At 42.7% G+C, this 15,712-nt stretch overlaps 1 protein-coding gene across 1 annotated transcript in view; it reads left to right on the top strand.

The window, feature by feature from the left end:
- RPAP2 (RNA polymerase II associated protein 2) overlaps window positions 1–15,712 on the top strand; it is a 105,397-nt gene that overhangs the window by 15,084 nt on the left and 74,601 nt on the right. The window contains exons 5-7 of the mRNA XM_040360030.1: window positions 2,863–2,928; window positions 4,832–4,920; window positions 7,491–7,526. Of these exons, the coding sequence (XP_040215964.1) occupies window positions 2,863–2,928; window positions 4,832–4,920; window positions 7,491–7,526 (191 nt within the window). The remainder of the gene's footprint in view (window positions 1–2,862; window positions 2,929–4,831; window positions 4,921–7,490; window positions 7,527–15,712) is intronic.

Genomic DNA, 15,712 nt, shown 5'->3' with positions numbered 1-15,712 from the left:
TTTTGTTTTTTTATTATTATAGAAAAAATATAATCTCTATACTTTGGATACCATCTATTATTGAAATCCTTTTATAATGGTAACATTTTATTCTGTAAGTCAAACACCTGTAATGAGAGAATTATGGGCACTGCCACTGCAGAATTCCTGAAACTGCTGGTTGCTTGGCTTCAGAATAAGACTGACTCAACAACCTGCAGGAAACATTCAAATGTTACGTTTGGTATATGACCCTTGACCGTTTACAGGCCATATATCCCTCGATTTCATGTCACAGATGCCGAGGTACTCTGTTAAATATTTATTGCCAATGTCCCCTCTTTCAACCGTATTGGAGTTCGGGTCAGACCCTTATCTAGTGATTTGCTTGATCTGGACATCCCTCTTACTCCAAAAATGGTTCTATTGGGATTACTTCCCCCTGGGATAACCAGGCTAGGGGGGAAACAAATTGTATCACACATCCTGACAGGCGCAAGGTGCTTGGTAGCTCTTCACTGGAAAAGACTGTCGCCACTGACCCACATTGAGCCATACACTGGGATGAAAGATTATCAGACACCGTGAAACAACATAATGTGGTGTGGAAGTCCTAGTGCTTGAAAGAGGATCCCCCATGAGGCCCCACAGATCGATTTGTGTTTATTTTGTATGCTGTTTTGTTTTGGTCTTGTGTGATTCCCAGAGTCTGTTATATATATATATATATATATATATATATATATATATATATATATATATATATATATATATATATATATATATATATATATATATATATATATATATATATATATATATATATATATATATATATATATATATATATATATATTTTTTTTTCCTGTTCTATAAAAGAACATTTTTAATGAAATTGTTAATTATATATAAAAATAAAATAGAAAGCTTAGTATTGCTTTATGGTGCCGTGTAATGCAAACCCACGTAACTCCGTCTGTATCAATGTGTGCTTGACGTATGCTGTTGTTTTGGTCCCTGCGGGCCAGTCTCTCTGTTATATATATATATATATGTGTGTGTGTGTGTGTGTGTGTATATATATATATATATATAAAAAAAAAAAATAGAAAATTCAAATGAAAATTGAAAAGAAGTCAGAATTCCTCATCTCTTCACTAGTTTGAGGTTAGTGACATGGCGAGCATTGGAGCCAAAGCACCAAAATGTAAGCCAGACAACTAACATTTCAGGTAGTAGAGGTCTGCAATGATGGTTTCCATAATTCTCTTATACGCTTCCTTTAAAGCGGAGTTCTGGCCACAATTTCACTTTTTAAATATAAATACCCCTGTAATACACAAGCTTAATGTATTCTAGTAAAGTTAGTCTGTAAAATAAGGTCCGTTTTGTTAGGTTGTTACAGCATTTAGACACTTTATGAAATAGAAATTGACTGGGGCCATCTTAAGTGTGGGCATCATGAAGCCAGACTGTATGACTTCCTGGATTTCAGCCTTGCAGATCTCGCACATGCTCAGTGCTGCACAAGCAGTGTCAGATCAGGTTTCAGCACCTGTGCTGTCCAAGTCACATGATTCTTTGAGACTGGGGAGTGCACAGACTCCTGGAAAGTTACACCCACTACATTCCCAGGAGTCTGTGCGGTGTAGGTTAGGAAGCTTAAGCACCTAGGTGCAGGAAGTGGGAAGATTAACTATTCTGCCTAGCAACAACACTTTGAAGGCATCTAAAAATTTTTTTTTTAAAACTACTGATGTAATGTTATATTTATGGGTGGAACTCCACTTTAAGATATGTGAAAACACTTAGCAAGAAGCCAGATAGAAGTACTAATGTTTTCAGGTTGACACTAAACGTAGTTTTTTTTATATTTATTTATTATAAACTAATATAAAAGCAAAAAGAAAACTTGGCAAAGCTCTACCGCTATATAGTATAGTTGGTGTATAGCGTAGTTGGCTAATTAAGCTCACAAGTGATCTATAGAAAGTACAGGCCGGCAACTCGACAGCTTCTCCATAGAAAATATTTTTTGAAGCATCATCCAAAAACTGACGCGTTTCGCCAAAATATAAAAGCAATCTGTTTTAAAGTGGAATGCACTTTCGATCCCTCAAACGCAAGAATGTAGCCACACTTTGCTGCTTGCCCCTGAGATGGACTACACATCTATGTGCAGATGCATTCAGTGCTGTGCAAACTATGTATGCATGTAGCGGAGCGTGTTACCAGAAATAATGGCCACTACTCATTCTACACTAGTAGTGGTGTGGTTCATCAGTGGAGGATTGGGAGCATGCACGGGATAAAAAAAAAAGAAGCCTGGTAATAACAAAGGGGACTTAAAATAACACAACTCCTTAGTGTATTAGATATTTTAGAATGATTGATGTTGGTTTATTGTCACTCTAAAGCCTCGTACACACGATCGGATTTTCCGCGGACACAGCTTCAGACTTTTGTCCAAAGGGCGTTGGCCAGAAATTTGTCTTGCATACAATCTGCAAAGAATTGTCGGCCAATAAATGCAAACGTAGTAACGTACTAGACGTACTACGTGTTTTTTTTCAGCTCTTTAGCACCACCCTTTGAGCACCTGCTAATGTTGTGTTTGGTGAGCATTGCTTCCGAGCATGCGTGTTTGTACTTTGGACTTTTGTCTGACGGACTTGTATACACCCGATCGGAAAATCCGACGACAGACCGCTGTCCGCGGAAAATTTTAAAGCCTGCCATCCAACATTTAGTTTGCGGAAAATCAAACGGTCAGATTTTCCACCAACAGACTGTCAACACACAATTCCCATCGGAAAATCTAATCGTGTGTACGAGGCTTAAGTGTCTTAAATGTTATAACCTTGAGTGTTTTGTTTCCAACAGGTGCCCAAACAGAAGTATAAAATTTCTACTAGAACAAACAAGGTGTATGATATCACAGAAAGAAAGGTAATGCCTACAGGTTAGATTAATGCTCAAAGTGTTTTTCTATGAAGCATTATAGCTGAGCTCCAGACAAATTGCTACATACACAGTTATAAATGCATATATAGGTACTGTTTTACCAGACAATGGATTTGTTATCCAGTGCAGGCAGCTTTATCATGCAGACACTGGTGCCAGGCAGCATAGCCAGAACTGAGTCCACCACGGCAGCTACAGCAGAACTTGACACACCGCGTTTTCATGATTGGACAATGAAGTAGACTCGGCACATTTATGAGGTCACCCCTCTGCTTACACTGTCATCACATGTGCACTGCTGCTGAGCCTGATTGCCTGCAAGTGCTTTCTGTAGGGGAATTTATCCAAACTGGAGCAGACAGAATCTGGAGCAGCTGTGGAAACCATTCGGCTTCTAACTTTCATTTCCAAAGCTTAAAGCGGAGGTTCGCCAAAATTTTTATTTTTTTAAAAGCCAGCAGCTACAAATACTGCAGCTGACTTTTAAAATATGAACACTTACCTGTCCAGCGCGCCCGCGATGTCGGCAGCCGAGGACGAGCAATCGCTCCTCCCTCGGCTGCACCCGCCGCCATCCTCTGTGAGGGAATCGGGAAGTGAAGCGTTGCGGCCTTACTGCCCGGTTCCCTACTGCACATGCGCGAGTAGCGCGGCGCGCCGTCATTGGTCCACGCTCTCTCCTGGGAACAGTGTGTTTCCCAGAAGACGGGGGGGGGGTGCGGGTAGGGGCGTGTCTGCCACAGTAGTGTATTCCCAGAAGTGGGTGCAAATACCTGCCATACCCTAAGTAAGTTTAAGTGTGTAAATATTAAGGTCTGAATATTATAAGTAGTCCGGTGGATTGTTTTCAGAAAAAGATTTTTAGTCATTAACCACTTGCCGACCGCCGCATATTGTGCATATTGGCGTACAGGTACGTCCCCTTTAATATGCGCAGCTGTGTGTCGCGCGCTCCACCGGCGGCGCGTTCACGACCCGGTCGGGTACTCCGTGACCACGCCGGTGTCCCGCGATCGGGTCACAGAGCTGAAGAACAAGGAGAGGTAAACAAACCTCTCCCCGTGCTTCCTAGTCAGACTGTCACTGATCAGCTGTTCCCGGTCATAGGGAACATCGATCAGTGACGTCACATGCCAAGCCACGCCCACACACAGTAAGAATCACTCCCTTAGAGCACACTTAATCTGGAACAGCTACAGGTTAACCCCTTCACTGCCAGTGTCATTTTCACAGTAATCGGTGCATTTTTATAGCACTGATCGCTGTAAAAATAACAATGGTCCCAAAATAGTGTCAAAAGTGTCCGATATGTCCGCCATAATGTCAGTCACGATAAAAATTGATGATCGCCGCCATTACTAGTAAAAAAAATATTAATAAAAATGCCATAAAACGATCCCCTGTTTTGTATACGCTATAACTTTTGTGCAAACCACTCAAACGCTTATTGTGTTTTTTTGTTTTCTTTTACCAAAAATATGTAGAAGAATACGTATCGGCCTAAACTGAGGAGAAAAAAAACGTTTTTTATATATTTTTGGGGGATATTTATTCTAGCAAAAAGTAAAAAATATTGATTTTTTTTCAAAATTGTAGCTTTATTTTTGTTTATAGCTCAAAAAATAAAAACAGCAGAGGTGATCAAATAACACCAAAAGAAATCTCTATTTGTGGGGGAAAAAAAGGATGTCGTTTTTGTTTGGGAGTTACGTTGCACGACCGAGCAATTGTCAGTTAAAGCAACGCAGTGCCGAAACGCAAAAAAGGGGCCTGGTCCATTAGCAACAAAATGGTGCGGGGCTTAAGTGGTTAAGAATGTCTTCTGAAAATGTATGTTGTTAGATTAAGGGTTTAGTATGAATTGTAAATAATAATAATATGGCTTCAGTGTTTCTGCAGTGATTTTTGCTACCGAGCATCTAAATACTATGAAGCTCAGATTCCTGAAACTCCACTGTGGTCACGAGAAGTAGAGAGGTAATTGTCTGGTGTTTTGTGCAGGATCTGTTCTTATCTGCGCAGGTGGAACCATGCGCATGTGTTTTATGTGTTTTGCGTTTAGGGAAGCCAATTCATTGGCTACTTGCTTTTCACGCCCACATTTGCAGGATGAGTTGGGGTTCCATTAACAATTGATAGCAATGCCGCACACATCCAAAAAGCACTTTTTTGCGCATTGTGGGAATGCATGTGATTTTTTACACATAAATGTGACCCTAGCCTAAAATGTTTTGGTAGTGGTGGCTATTTTTTCATATCTAGGTGACAGAAGGCAGCAATATATCCAATGTACAAAATCTTAGTGTAAATGGTGACATTTTCACTTTGCAAAGGATTTAGTAAAACAAGTAACCGGTTGCTGATAAGAGAGCGGGACGGAGTGAGGATTAGAATTGCGCCCGTCCATCAAGGACAGGAGCTATGCCTGTCAAAGCAACAGGGGAGATAATTCCTACCATGGCATGTGTATCCCCCTGACCACTGCCTCTGCAGCTATAGGAGGTAGAGGTTTAGGGATGGAAAAATCGCAGCTCGACTGCCCCTAAACCCCCGCAACCCAACCCCCCCCCCCCTCCCAACTGCTAGTGTTAACGAGCCCTAAAATTTGTTTCTACAGAGAACTTCTGTAAGGGAATTCTTACATCACTTCCAGATGGCACCTCTTCTTCACCTCCCACTAACGCTAAGTATGTAAATAGAATACATTTGTATCCAATGCACAAAATAGAGATTTTATTGAAGCCCACTTTACCCATAACAACTTGATAAAAAATGATGTTCTTTAGCAAGGAACATACATTCTACATTAATAATTATCCTGACAAAATGAGTGTGTGCTGTAAATTGCCTCCAGCATTGCTCCTGATTCTTCTTGCTGGTGGCTGCCATGTTGCTGCAGCCCAGAGCCCCTGAGCAGCTGTAAACCCTTAGGCCAGGGATCCTCAAACTACGGCCCTCCAGCTGTTGTAGAACTACACATCCCATGAGGCATTGTAACACACTGACATTCACAGACCTGACTAGGCATTATGGGAATTGTAGTTTCTGAATAACTGGAGCGCTGTAGTTTGAAGTCCCATGCCTTAAGCTGTCAGCAGATCATCCTCTAGATTATCTGTACAGTGCCAAAAAATAAAGAGCAACTATGCATGTGCAGAGCAGGGGCATTACTGGATTTTACACAGTATAGGCACTTAATTGTAATGTTTTACATAGCTATACCTGCAAAAGGGGACAGCCTGAAGTAATCTAGCAGGACTTTAACCACTAACAAAATGACGGCGGCAAAGTGGTTTAGTTATCCTGACCGGACATCATATGACATAATCAGGATAAGGAGCCGACGCACAGAGAGACGATCGATGGTGTGGCATGTCAATCTGACACACTGCAACTCCGATCTAGGTAAAGAGTCTCTGACGAAGACTTTTACACCGTGATCAGCTGTAATTGAATACAGCTAATCACGTGGTAAACAGGAAAAGCTGTGTATCAGCTTTTCCTCACTCGCGTGTAGAGGAGAGCCGCTTTGCTGCTCCCCCAGAAGATGCCCACCATGTGTGACCATCAGGTATGCCACCCATAGCCAACAGGGATGCAAATCAGTGCCCACAATTTATGCCAATCAGTGCCCATAACTAATGCCTGCCAGTGCCTCCTTATCAGTGATGCCCCTCGGTGCCGGCTCATCGGTGCCCCTAAGTGCAGCCTCAGCAGTGAAGGAGAAAACTTACTTATTTACAGAGTTTTGTAACAAACAGAAAAAAAAGATGTTTTCAAAAAATGTTCTCTTATTTTTTGTTAAATCAATAAAAAATCCCAGTGGTGATCAAATACGACCAAAAGAAAGCTCCATTTGTGGTACCAAAATTATAAAAAATGTGTTTGGGTACAGCATAGCATGACTGCGCAATTGTCATTTAAAAAGCTACAGTGCTGAAAATTGGCTTGGGCAGGAAGGAAGGAAGTGCCTGATATTGAAGTGGTTAATTAATAGGCTCCCAGAGAGAGATTGCAATACATCAAAATCTAAAATATTGGATGTGCAGATATCAATTAATGCATTAACTAGCTGCAACCCACTGGCATGGATATAAGCATGATGCCTACCTTCATCAATGCTGTCAGTCAATAGCAGTTACTTGTGGCACATTTATATGGATCATCTCTTGGATTAGAGTATGATAATCTTCAAAATAAATTCCACCTAAGACAAGGATTTTATGGGATTGATTTATTTGCTTAATACAAGAATTTAAATACATAACGCAAAGTGAGAAAAATTAATTTGACTCTATTTTACAGAATGCAAAATCTCAACTTTTTTGGGCAAGTTTTACCTAATCAACATGTAGTTACTCAATTCAACCACATGATGGTGCTAAAGGGTCATCTTTTTAAATAGTGGTGATACTAGACTGATGCCGGGCTATTCTTCTAACCTCCCAATAGATATAAATGTATACCCATGCAGGGTTTATTTGTGTAAACCTACAAAAAGCTATAACCTCCACATTTACTAACACATAGTCTGCTTTCTTTTCCAGTCCACCAGTCATTAAACTGCTCAAGGAGGGGAAGAGGTATGTTCTCATACACAATTTGCATTTATATTTCCTCACTACTAGATTTATTACCAATTTATCGGTTATATTTTTGGTTTTATACTCAAAAATTTATGCAGAATATACTGTATGTCTACTGTCAAAAAAAGGTAGAGGGAAAAGAAATGGGAAACTCAAATGGTTTACACATAGGTGGTGCATCTATTGGAGGAGAAATGTATATGATGCTACAAGAGAGTGCATATTCTAAAGTGATTCAAACAAAAACCATGAGAAAGGGCTAGATTCAGGTAGGGGCGCGCATTGTTACGGCGGCGCAGCGTATTGTATTTACGCTACGCCGGCGCAACTTACAGGAGCAAGTGCAGTATTCACAAAGCACTTGCTCCGTAAGTTGCGGCTGGGTAGCGTAAATGGGGCCGGCGTAAGCCCGTGTAATTCAAATGTGGAAGGGGGGGCGTGTTTTATGTTAATGTGTGATGACCTGACGTGATTGACGTTTTTTACATATCCCAGTGTGCATTGCTCCCAAGTACGCCGCAACGACGTATTGGTTTCGACGTGAACGTAAATTACGTCCATCCCTATTCGCGAACGACTTACTCAAACGACGTAAAAAATAAAAAAATCGAAGTGGGAACGACGTCCATACTTAACATTGCGTGCGCCTCATAGAAGCAGGAACAACGTTACGCCGAAAAAGCCTTACGCAAACAACGTAAAAAACTACCGCCGGGCGCACGTACGTTTGTGAATCGGCGTAACTAGGTAATTTGCATACTCTACGCCGAAAACGACGAAAGCGCCACCTAGCAGCCAGCGTGAGAATGCACCCTAAGATACGACGGCGTAAGAGACTTACGCCAGTCGGATCTTAGGCTAATGTCGGCATATCTTGCTTTCTGAATACACAAAGAAGATACGCCGGCGCAGCTTTGAATTTACGCGGCGTATCTATGGATACGCCGGCGTAAATCATTGCTGAATCTAGCCCAAAGTATTTTGCAAAATGTATTTATAAATCAGCAGAGCAGTTTTGCTAGCGCGTTTCAGCCATAACTGTTAGGGTTTGAAACCCATTATTAGGATTGCCCTCCTGCTGTACCTTTTTTATATTTTTATATGAAGATGTTTGTGCAATATATCAAAACATTTTCAGATGACTTGTGCTATGTGAAGGTTTTTCTTTCTTTTGGATTATTATATTGTATTTGGGTGAAGAGAAGCCTTGGACCTACCTCTGGTGATCCCTGTAAGCCTTGATGAGATACAGGGGTAGAGTGAACACACTTTTTTTTTTTTTTTTTTTGCTCTATATAAATTAGTTTATTAGTTCATCTCGGGCCTATAAACCTCAATATTCCTGTGCTGAAAAATAAATTCTACCTCCTTCCCCTTTTTTTGGAGCTAGTTTAGGCCACTAAAATGTGAACATAAACCAAAGAAAATGTGCAGTTAAATAATTCCGTAGAGGCCAAAAACTATAAAACATGAGTATTTTATTTCTAAAATAAACTTTTTATGGTTTTAATAAATGTTTGATTTTTTTTTTTTACGGTTCTATCACAGATTGCAACGGGGTCATAGGTTAGTAAAGAATATAGTGCATTAAAATTCGTACAGAAAAACAAGAATAGTAAAGTGACTACATTGTATCAATTATGTTCTTATCCAGCATCAAGTTGCTCTTCAAAGAGCAAGATCGAAGTATAAATAAATGACAGATATGTGGTGGCTCGATAGACAAAGTCTTAAAGGGGTTGTAATTGTACAATTATTTTTTTTTCCTAAATGGCTTCCTTTACCTTAGTGCAGTCCTCATTCACTTACCTCATCCTTCGATTTTGCTTTTAAATGTCCTTATTTCTTCTGAGAAATCCTCACTTCCTGTTCTTCTGTCTGTAACTCCACACAGTAATGCAAGGCTTTCTCCCTGATGTGGAGTGTTGTGCTCGCCCCCTCCCTTGGACTACAGGAGAGTCAAGACGCTCTCTACGTTGCAGATAGAGAAAGGAGCTGTGTGTTAGTGGGCATCCTGACTCTCCTGTAGTCCAAGAGAGGGGGCAAGCACGACACTCCACACCAGGGAGAAAGCCTTGCATTACTGTGTGGAGTTACAGGCAGAAGAACAGGAAGTGAGGATTTCTCAGAAGAAATAAGGACATTTAAAAGCAAAATGGAAGGATGAGGTAAGTGAAGGAGGACTGCACTGAGGTAAAGGAAGCTATTTAGGAAAACAAAATTGTACCTTTACAACCCCTTTAAGACTGTTTCGAATGATGATAAAGTGTGAACAGCCTGTTTTGGTTTTATGATCAGAAAATGGTCTGTAAACCAATCCTGTGTTTTTCTTTTGTTTTTTTTCCCCACATCACGACAGACATATATTTGTCTGCTTTATACTTTCAGGCCACATAGGGTAACTGCTATTATCAACCAGCAGCAAAGGAACCTAGGATATTTTGATTGCTCTCAGAGATTCTCCAAGCATACTATGGGTAGGTCTATTACAAAGGCTATCTGACCACACTTGTAGCTCTGAGAAAATTTGTCGTGGTGTTCTACCACAAAGATAGGAACTGAGCCTTGCATTACTTGACTAAGGAGCCCAACCACAGTCTGCATGGTATAAAGGAGAAGTTGAAGGTCTCACTGAAGTACTTGTAGTTAATAGTGTGTGAGCAGCTTTTGTGAAATGTTGACCATATGCACGTCCATATTACCACTTGCTAGAAGACTTATAGCCAGATTCAGAAAGACTGGCTTAAGTTTGCGCAGGCGTAGCGAATCTCATATAGGCTACACCACTGTAAGTTAGAGAGGCAAGTGCTGTATTCACAAAGCACTTACGTCCTAAGTTACGGCCGAGTAGCGTAAATGGGCCGGCGTAAGCGCGCCTAATTTAAATTAGCAAGGCAGTGGGTGTGTTGTATTAAAATGAACCGTGACCCCATGCAAATGAGGGGCCGAACAGCGCATGCGCCGTCCGTGGACCTATCCCAGTGCGCATGCTCCAACTTACGCCGCAAAGACTTATTGGTTTCGACGTGAACATAAATTACGTCCAGCCCCATTCACGGACGACTTACGCAAACGACGTAAAATTTTCAAAATTTGACGCGGTTCCGACGTCCATACGTAACATTGAATGCACCATCTTTTTGGTGGAATAACTTTAGGCCTGAAAACGCCTTACGTAAACGGCATATCTTTACTGCGACGGGCAAGCGTACGTTCGTGAATCGGCGTATCTCGCTGATTTACGCATTCTAGGCGTAAATCAGCGTTCACGCCCCTAGTGGCCGCCCTAAATAGAAAGCTAAGATACGACGGCGCAGGCCGTCGTATCTTAGCTAGATTTATGTGTATCTCAATTTGAGAATACACTTAAATATATTCTGGCTTAGATTCAGAGTTACGACGGCGTGATTTATGTGTATCTCAATTTGAGAATACACTTAAATATATTCTGGCTTAGATTCAGAGTTACGCCGGCTTAACTCTTTCTGAATCTGGCTATTAATAAAAATAGTTTAACGTCTTTAACACAAAATGTACCATTCTAATTTTGGATAGAGTGGGGAGGAATAAAACCCCTGATGGTTCCCCCCCCCCCCCCCCTTGGCCGATTTGAGCACATTTACTTTACTTCCTGTCCTATAAACTGAACAGAAAATTAGAGGAAACTTTTTCAAAGTGAGGAAAATCTTTTCTTGGACAGTTCACATGAATATTTGGGCTTTTTCTTACACTTTCAGTTCGTGGAACAGTGGTCTCCAGGACTTACACAGAGGGTGAATCTCCCCAATTGGGGCACCAACAGCAATAAAAACTTGACAAGGGCTCTAAACTTCTTACTAGGGTTGTCCCGATACTAGTATCGGTATCGGGACCGATTCCGAGTATTTGCGGGAGTACTTGTACTCCCGCAAATACCCCCGATGCCTCATCCGATAAATCCCGCGCCGCGTATAGACACTCCCCCTTACTCGGGTGAACTGTCCAATCCCGAGCAAGGGGGAGTGTCTATACGCAGCGCGGCGCGAATCATTACAGCTATTCAAATGAAAGCTGTAATGTTCCCCGCGCGTATTAACCAGTCGGCGGCAGCGGGGATGCAGGTAAGGGGGACATGGCTGGATATGGGGGGGGAGACATGGCTGGATATGGGGGGGGAGACATGGCTGGATATGGGGGGGGAGACATGGCTGGATATGGGGGGGAGACATGGCTGCATGGGGGGGAGACATGGCTGCATGGGGGGGAGACATGGCTGCATGGGGGGGAGACATGGCTGCATGGGGGGGAGACATGGCTGCATGGGGGGGGAGACATGGCTGCATGGGGGGGAGACATGGCTGCATGGGGGGGGACATGGCTGGATATGGGGGGAGACATGGCTGGATATGGGGGGAGACATGGCTGCATGGGGGGGGACATGGCTGGATATGGGGGGAGACATGGCTGCATATGGGGGGAAGACATGGCTGCATATGGGGGGAAGACATGGCTGCATATGGGGGGACATGGCTGCTTGGGGGGGGGGCATGGCTGCATTTGTGGGGGGACATGGCTGCATTTGTGGGGGGACATGGCTGCATTTGGGGACACATTTAAAAAAAAGTATCGGTATTCGGTATCGGCGAGTACTTAAAAAAAAAGTATCGGTACTCGTACTCAGTCATAAAAAAGTGGTATCGGGACAACCCTACTTCTTACCACTGTAGCCAAAACTGAAAAAAAAGTTTTGCTGTGGATTGACTTCGATATGTACAGAGCACACAGAAGGTGTGATGTGGCTGAAAACTTTAAATGTCGGTCTCTCCAAAAGTAATTTCTCATAAGTGGATCCTCACAGAAGTTACCCCCTGGCTTCTTGAATACTGCAGTTGAGATCTCCTCATAGGTTCTCACCCTCCTCCTGTCTACTTTGGATTCATGCTTATCGACCAAGTCAGGGAGTTTCTACCCCTCCTTGGTGATTATCCATAGTAGAAAATAAATCTGGAATTCCTCATGGACTAATGTCCTAACTGCCAAAAAAGATTTGCAGATCTGGGTAATTGGATGCAAATAACATACAATTGAAATCAAATTACTTCTTAACCAGCTTTTAAGTGCACATTGCAGATTCAGTTGGCTACACTTGCACTAAACAAATGCCACAGCTTTGATAGTGACCAAAAGGGGGCCCTAAATGTATTATGGCTGATATCGGTCGTGTGCATTTAGGTTAGATTTAGACATGCGTCTAAATCTCCATTTCATCTGAAGCCCAATCCCTGTTTAGATCACGCTTCAGAGGCTACTGGCAGGCTGTGAAGACGCAATGATGCACCTTCTCCCTGCCTGCTTTAACCCATCTACGCAGACAAACACTCCATAACCTCTGCATTGTGGGGCATTTGCGGCGCTTCCCCATATACTTGTGTAGCGTTCAGTAGGTCTGCTGCCCATGGCATGTAAACAACACCCCTATGCGCTGCCTATTTCAGTTTTTTTTTTTGGGGGGGTCAGTTGTCAGATGGCAGAAACGCAGCTGAACCACACATTTTTGCTACCCCCCCCTCCCCCCACAACCGCGGGTCTAAATGGTGCTCTATATGATGATATGATATGTTTAGGAAAAAAATCTATGCAAGCCTTTTAAATGTGATCGTAGTGGTCCTGGCCACATTCAAAAGAATAGGCTTGTAATTTAAAAGGCTCAATAAAATATTCCTCGTTTTTGTAATGTAGTTCATCAGCAAGTTCAGCTTACAGCATACAGGAAAATTGCATTGTAACAACTGCGGTAGCATTTGTTAGATTTTGAAGATGAATTCCAGGTATCGACATTTGTACATGGTTGTATTGGACTAATATAACTATTAATATATCATATCTGGCCAATCCCTGTGGAAGCTGTAAATCGCTTGAGAAAATGCAAAGCAATCTTATTGGTGCCTGTGCTGAGCTAGCGACCTCATGTTCATGATGGACGGTAGCCACTTGGTATGGGACATGGATGCTAGTAGAGATCACTGTAGTGCTGATAGTCGCTGCTCTGCACTCCGAGCTGACTGAGAACTGACCAATCAGTGGTCATGTGATCGCTCATTTCTAGGGCTTAGAGCTGGCAGGGGGACAGCTGCAGCATTACAGCAATGCTGCAGCATAGAAGTATGCATGTTTTATGTACCTTGGTTGGGGTCTGAAGTGATGAGGGATTCTCCTTGCGGCTCTGGGCCGAGTACCCTGAGTGTGGTGACGGGCACAGGGCACATAGTCGCATGGGTGTCAGTAATCGGGTAGCAGAGGCCTATGGACTATAGTCCGCATTAGTGGATGCACACCAGGAGAGGAATAAGTGTTGTGGTCCATAGTAAGGCACCCGGGAACTGGACCTTGGAAGCTTGGTAAAGAGTCTGCGGGGGGAACTCAGTCAGAGGCCGATGCAAGTACCCACCGAGATCAGGGGGATGGTCAGTTGGCAAGCCACGGTCAGCACGGATAAACAGCAAGGACGTAGTCAGTATCCAAGCCATAGTCATGCACAAGGAGCAAGGGTAAGCATAGTCAGGCAGCCGGCCTAGGTCGGTACCAGCAGAGGAGGGCCAGAGGCAAGCCTAGGTCGGAGTCTCAAATCCACAATTTAAAGTCAGGTGCAGGTTGGGTCAGCAACGGAAGATCAGACAGCAAGAACAAGAACGCAGGTCATGGGAAGCTGAAGAAGATCTAGTGATTAACACGCATCGGGACCTCCTTTTAAAAAGGCAGCTTGGCGCCGTCCCTGGGATTGGGTGTGCACACCAATACCCAGAGATGCGCCAATGTGTCGGAGCACTAGCCAAAGTCTGTTTGTGCTGGCACATGCGCACAAGCATTAGCTGCATGAGTATTTGTCTCCTGACAGTAAGTTCTTTTCTTTTCTTCTTCTTTTCTTTTTCTTTTTTGGAACCCCAAACTTCTCCTTTTAATTGTATTTTCATTTAAATCAGATATGACAAAAATATTCTGGTGTAACATCCTGTGGGTAATATGAAGGATCTGGTCAGCTTGCTAATGCACTGCACTTGGGATTGAGCATACTCCAGGTTTGGAGCTCTGCTCTTTTGACCCACATTCAAGTCGCTGTGCTGTTTTTGCCTGCAAAGCTACTATGATGGGATAGGGGGCTTTCATTTATTTCCGCTGCTTCTTCATGACCACTGTGATAGATGATCATAGTTCTATAATGTATTGTGGTTTTCACACTTTTAAATAATATGTATTCCAACTCTTCATTGCAAGCATAGACCCTAAAAAGGGAATTTAAAGCAGCCTTCAAAAGGGCGCTGTTTACCAAAAAAAAAAAAGACTGAAAGGTGCTCTTCCCAATTGATCCTGGGTCTTAAGCATTGAGGTTGATTTACTGAAGGAAAATATACTGTGCACGGCAAGTGCAGTTGCATTAGATCTGAGGGGATCCCTGCACCCCCCCCCCCATACTTACCTGAGCCCGATCGCATTCCAGCACTGTGCTATCCTGGCTCTGTCCCTATGGACGCAGGCTTTAAAACGGAACTTCCCCTAAAATGGAAGTTCTGATTTTCCTCAGTCCCCCACTAGCACTTTTGGAAAGTTTTTTTTTTTTTTTTTTTTTTTAAGGTACCCGCTCCCACTTTCTTTAGGTCATCTGAGCGGAAGATCCCTACTCTGCCCACAACCTTATTGGACACTTAACAGGTCCCAGGAGGCTGCAGGTCTGTACTCAAAGTGCAGCCCGTCTCCTGAATGCGCAGTGGGAAGCCAGCTGTGAAGCTGCAGGAAGTCACAGCCAGTTTCCCACAAGCAACATGGCGGCACCGGGAACCTGAGGACCGGTGAAGAACCAGCCTGGGTGTGTGTGGGTTTATAGAAGTCCGTATTTTTAGCTGTTGACAAATTATTTCAGAAACTACTGTAGCTCCTCTTTAAAACTGTCAGAGAAGCAATACTGGCCCAGAATAAAGTCACAAGAGTCCAGAGGAAAGTTTCTGAGCAAGGACATGGCTTATTTTAGCTGAAATTATTAGCTTAAATGTAAAAGTTTATTTTTAATACTTGAGTTAGATATGTGAAACCAACTACTGGCATGTACAGTATATACAGTCCTAATCAAAAGTTTAAGACCTCTTGAAAAATGGCAAAAAATCATATTTTACATTGTTGGATCGTAACAAGGTTCAAGAGCTTCAACATGC

This window comes from Rana temporaria, chromosome 7 (genome assembly GCF_905171775.1).
Source record: "Rana temporaria chromosome 7, aRanTem1.1, whole genome shotgun sequence".
Lineage (NCBI taxonomy): Eukaryota > Metazoa > Chordata > Amphibia > Anura > Ranidae > Rana > Rana temporaria.
The sequence above is the reverse complement of the archived record's forward strand: the minus strand, read 5'-3'. Positions and strand labels throughout refer to the sequence as shown.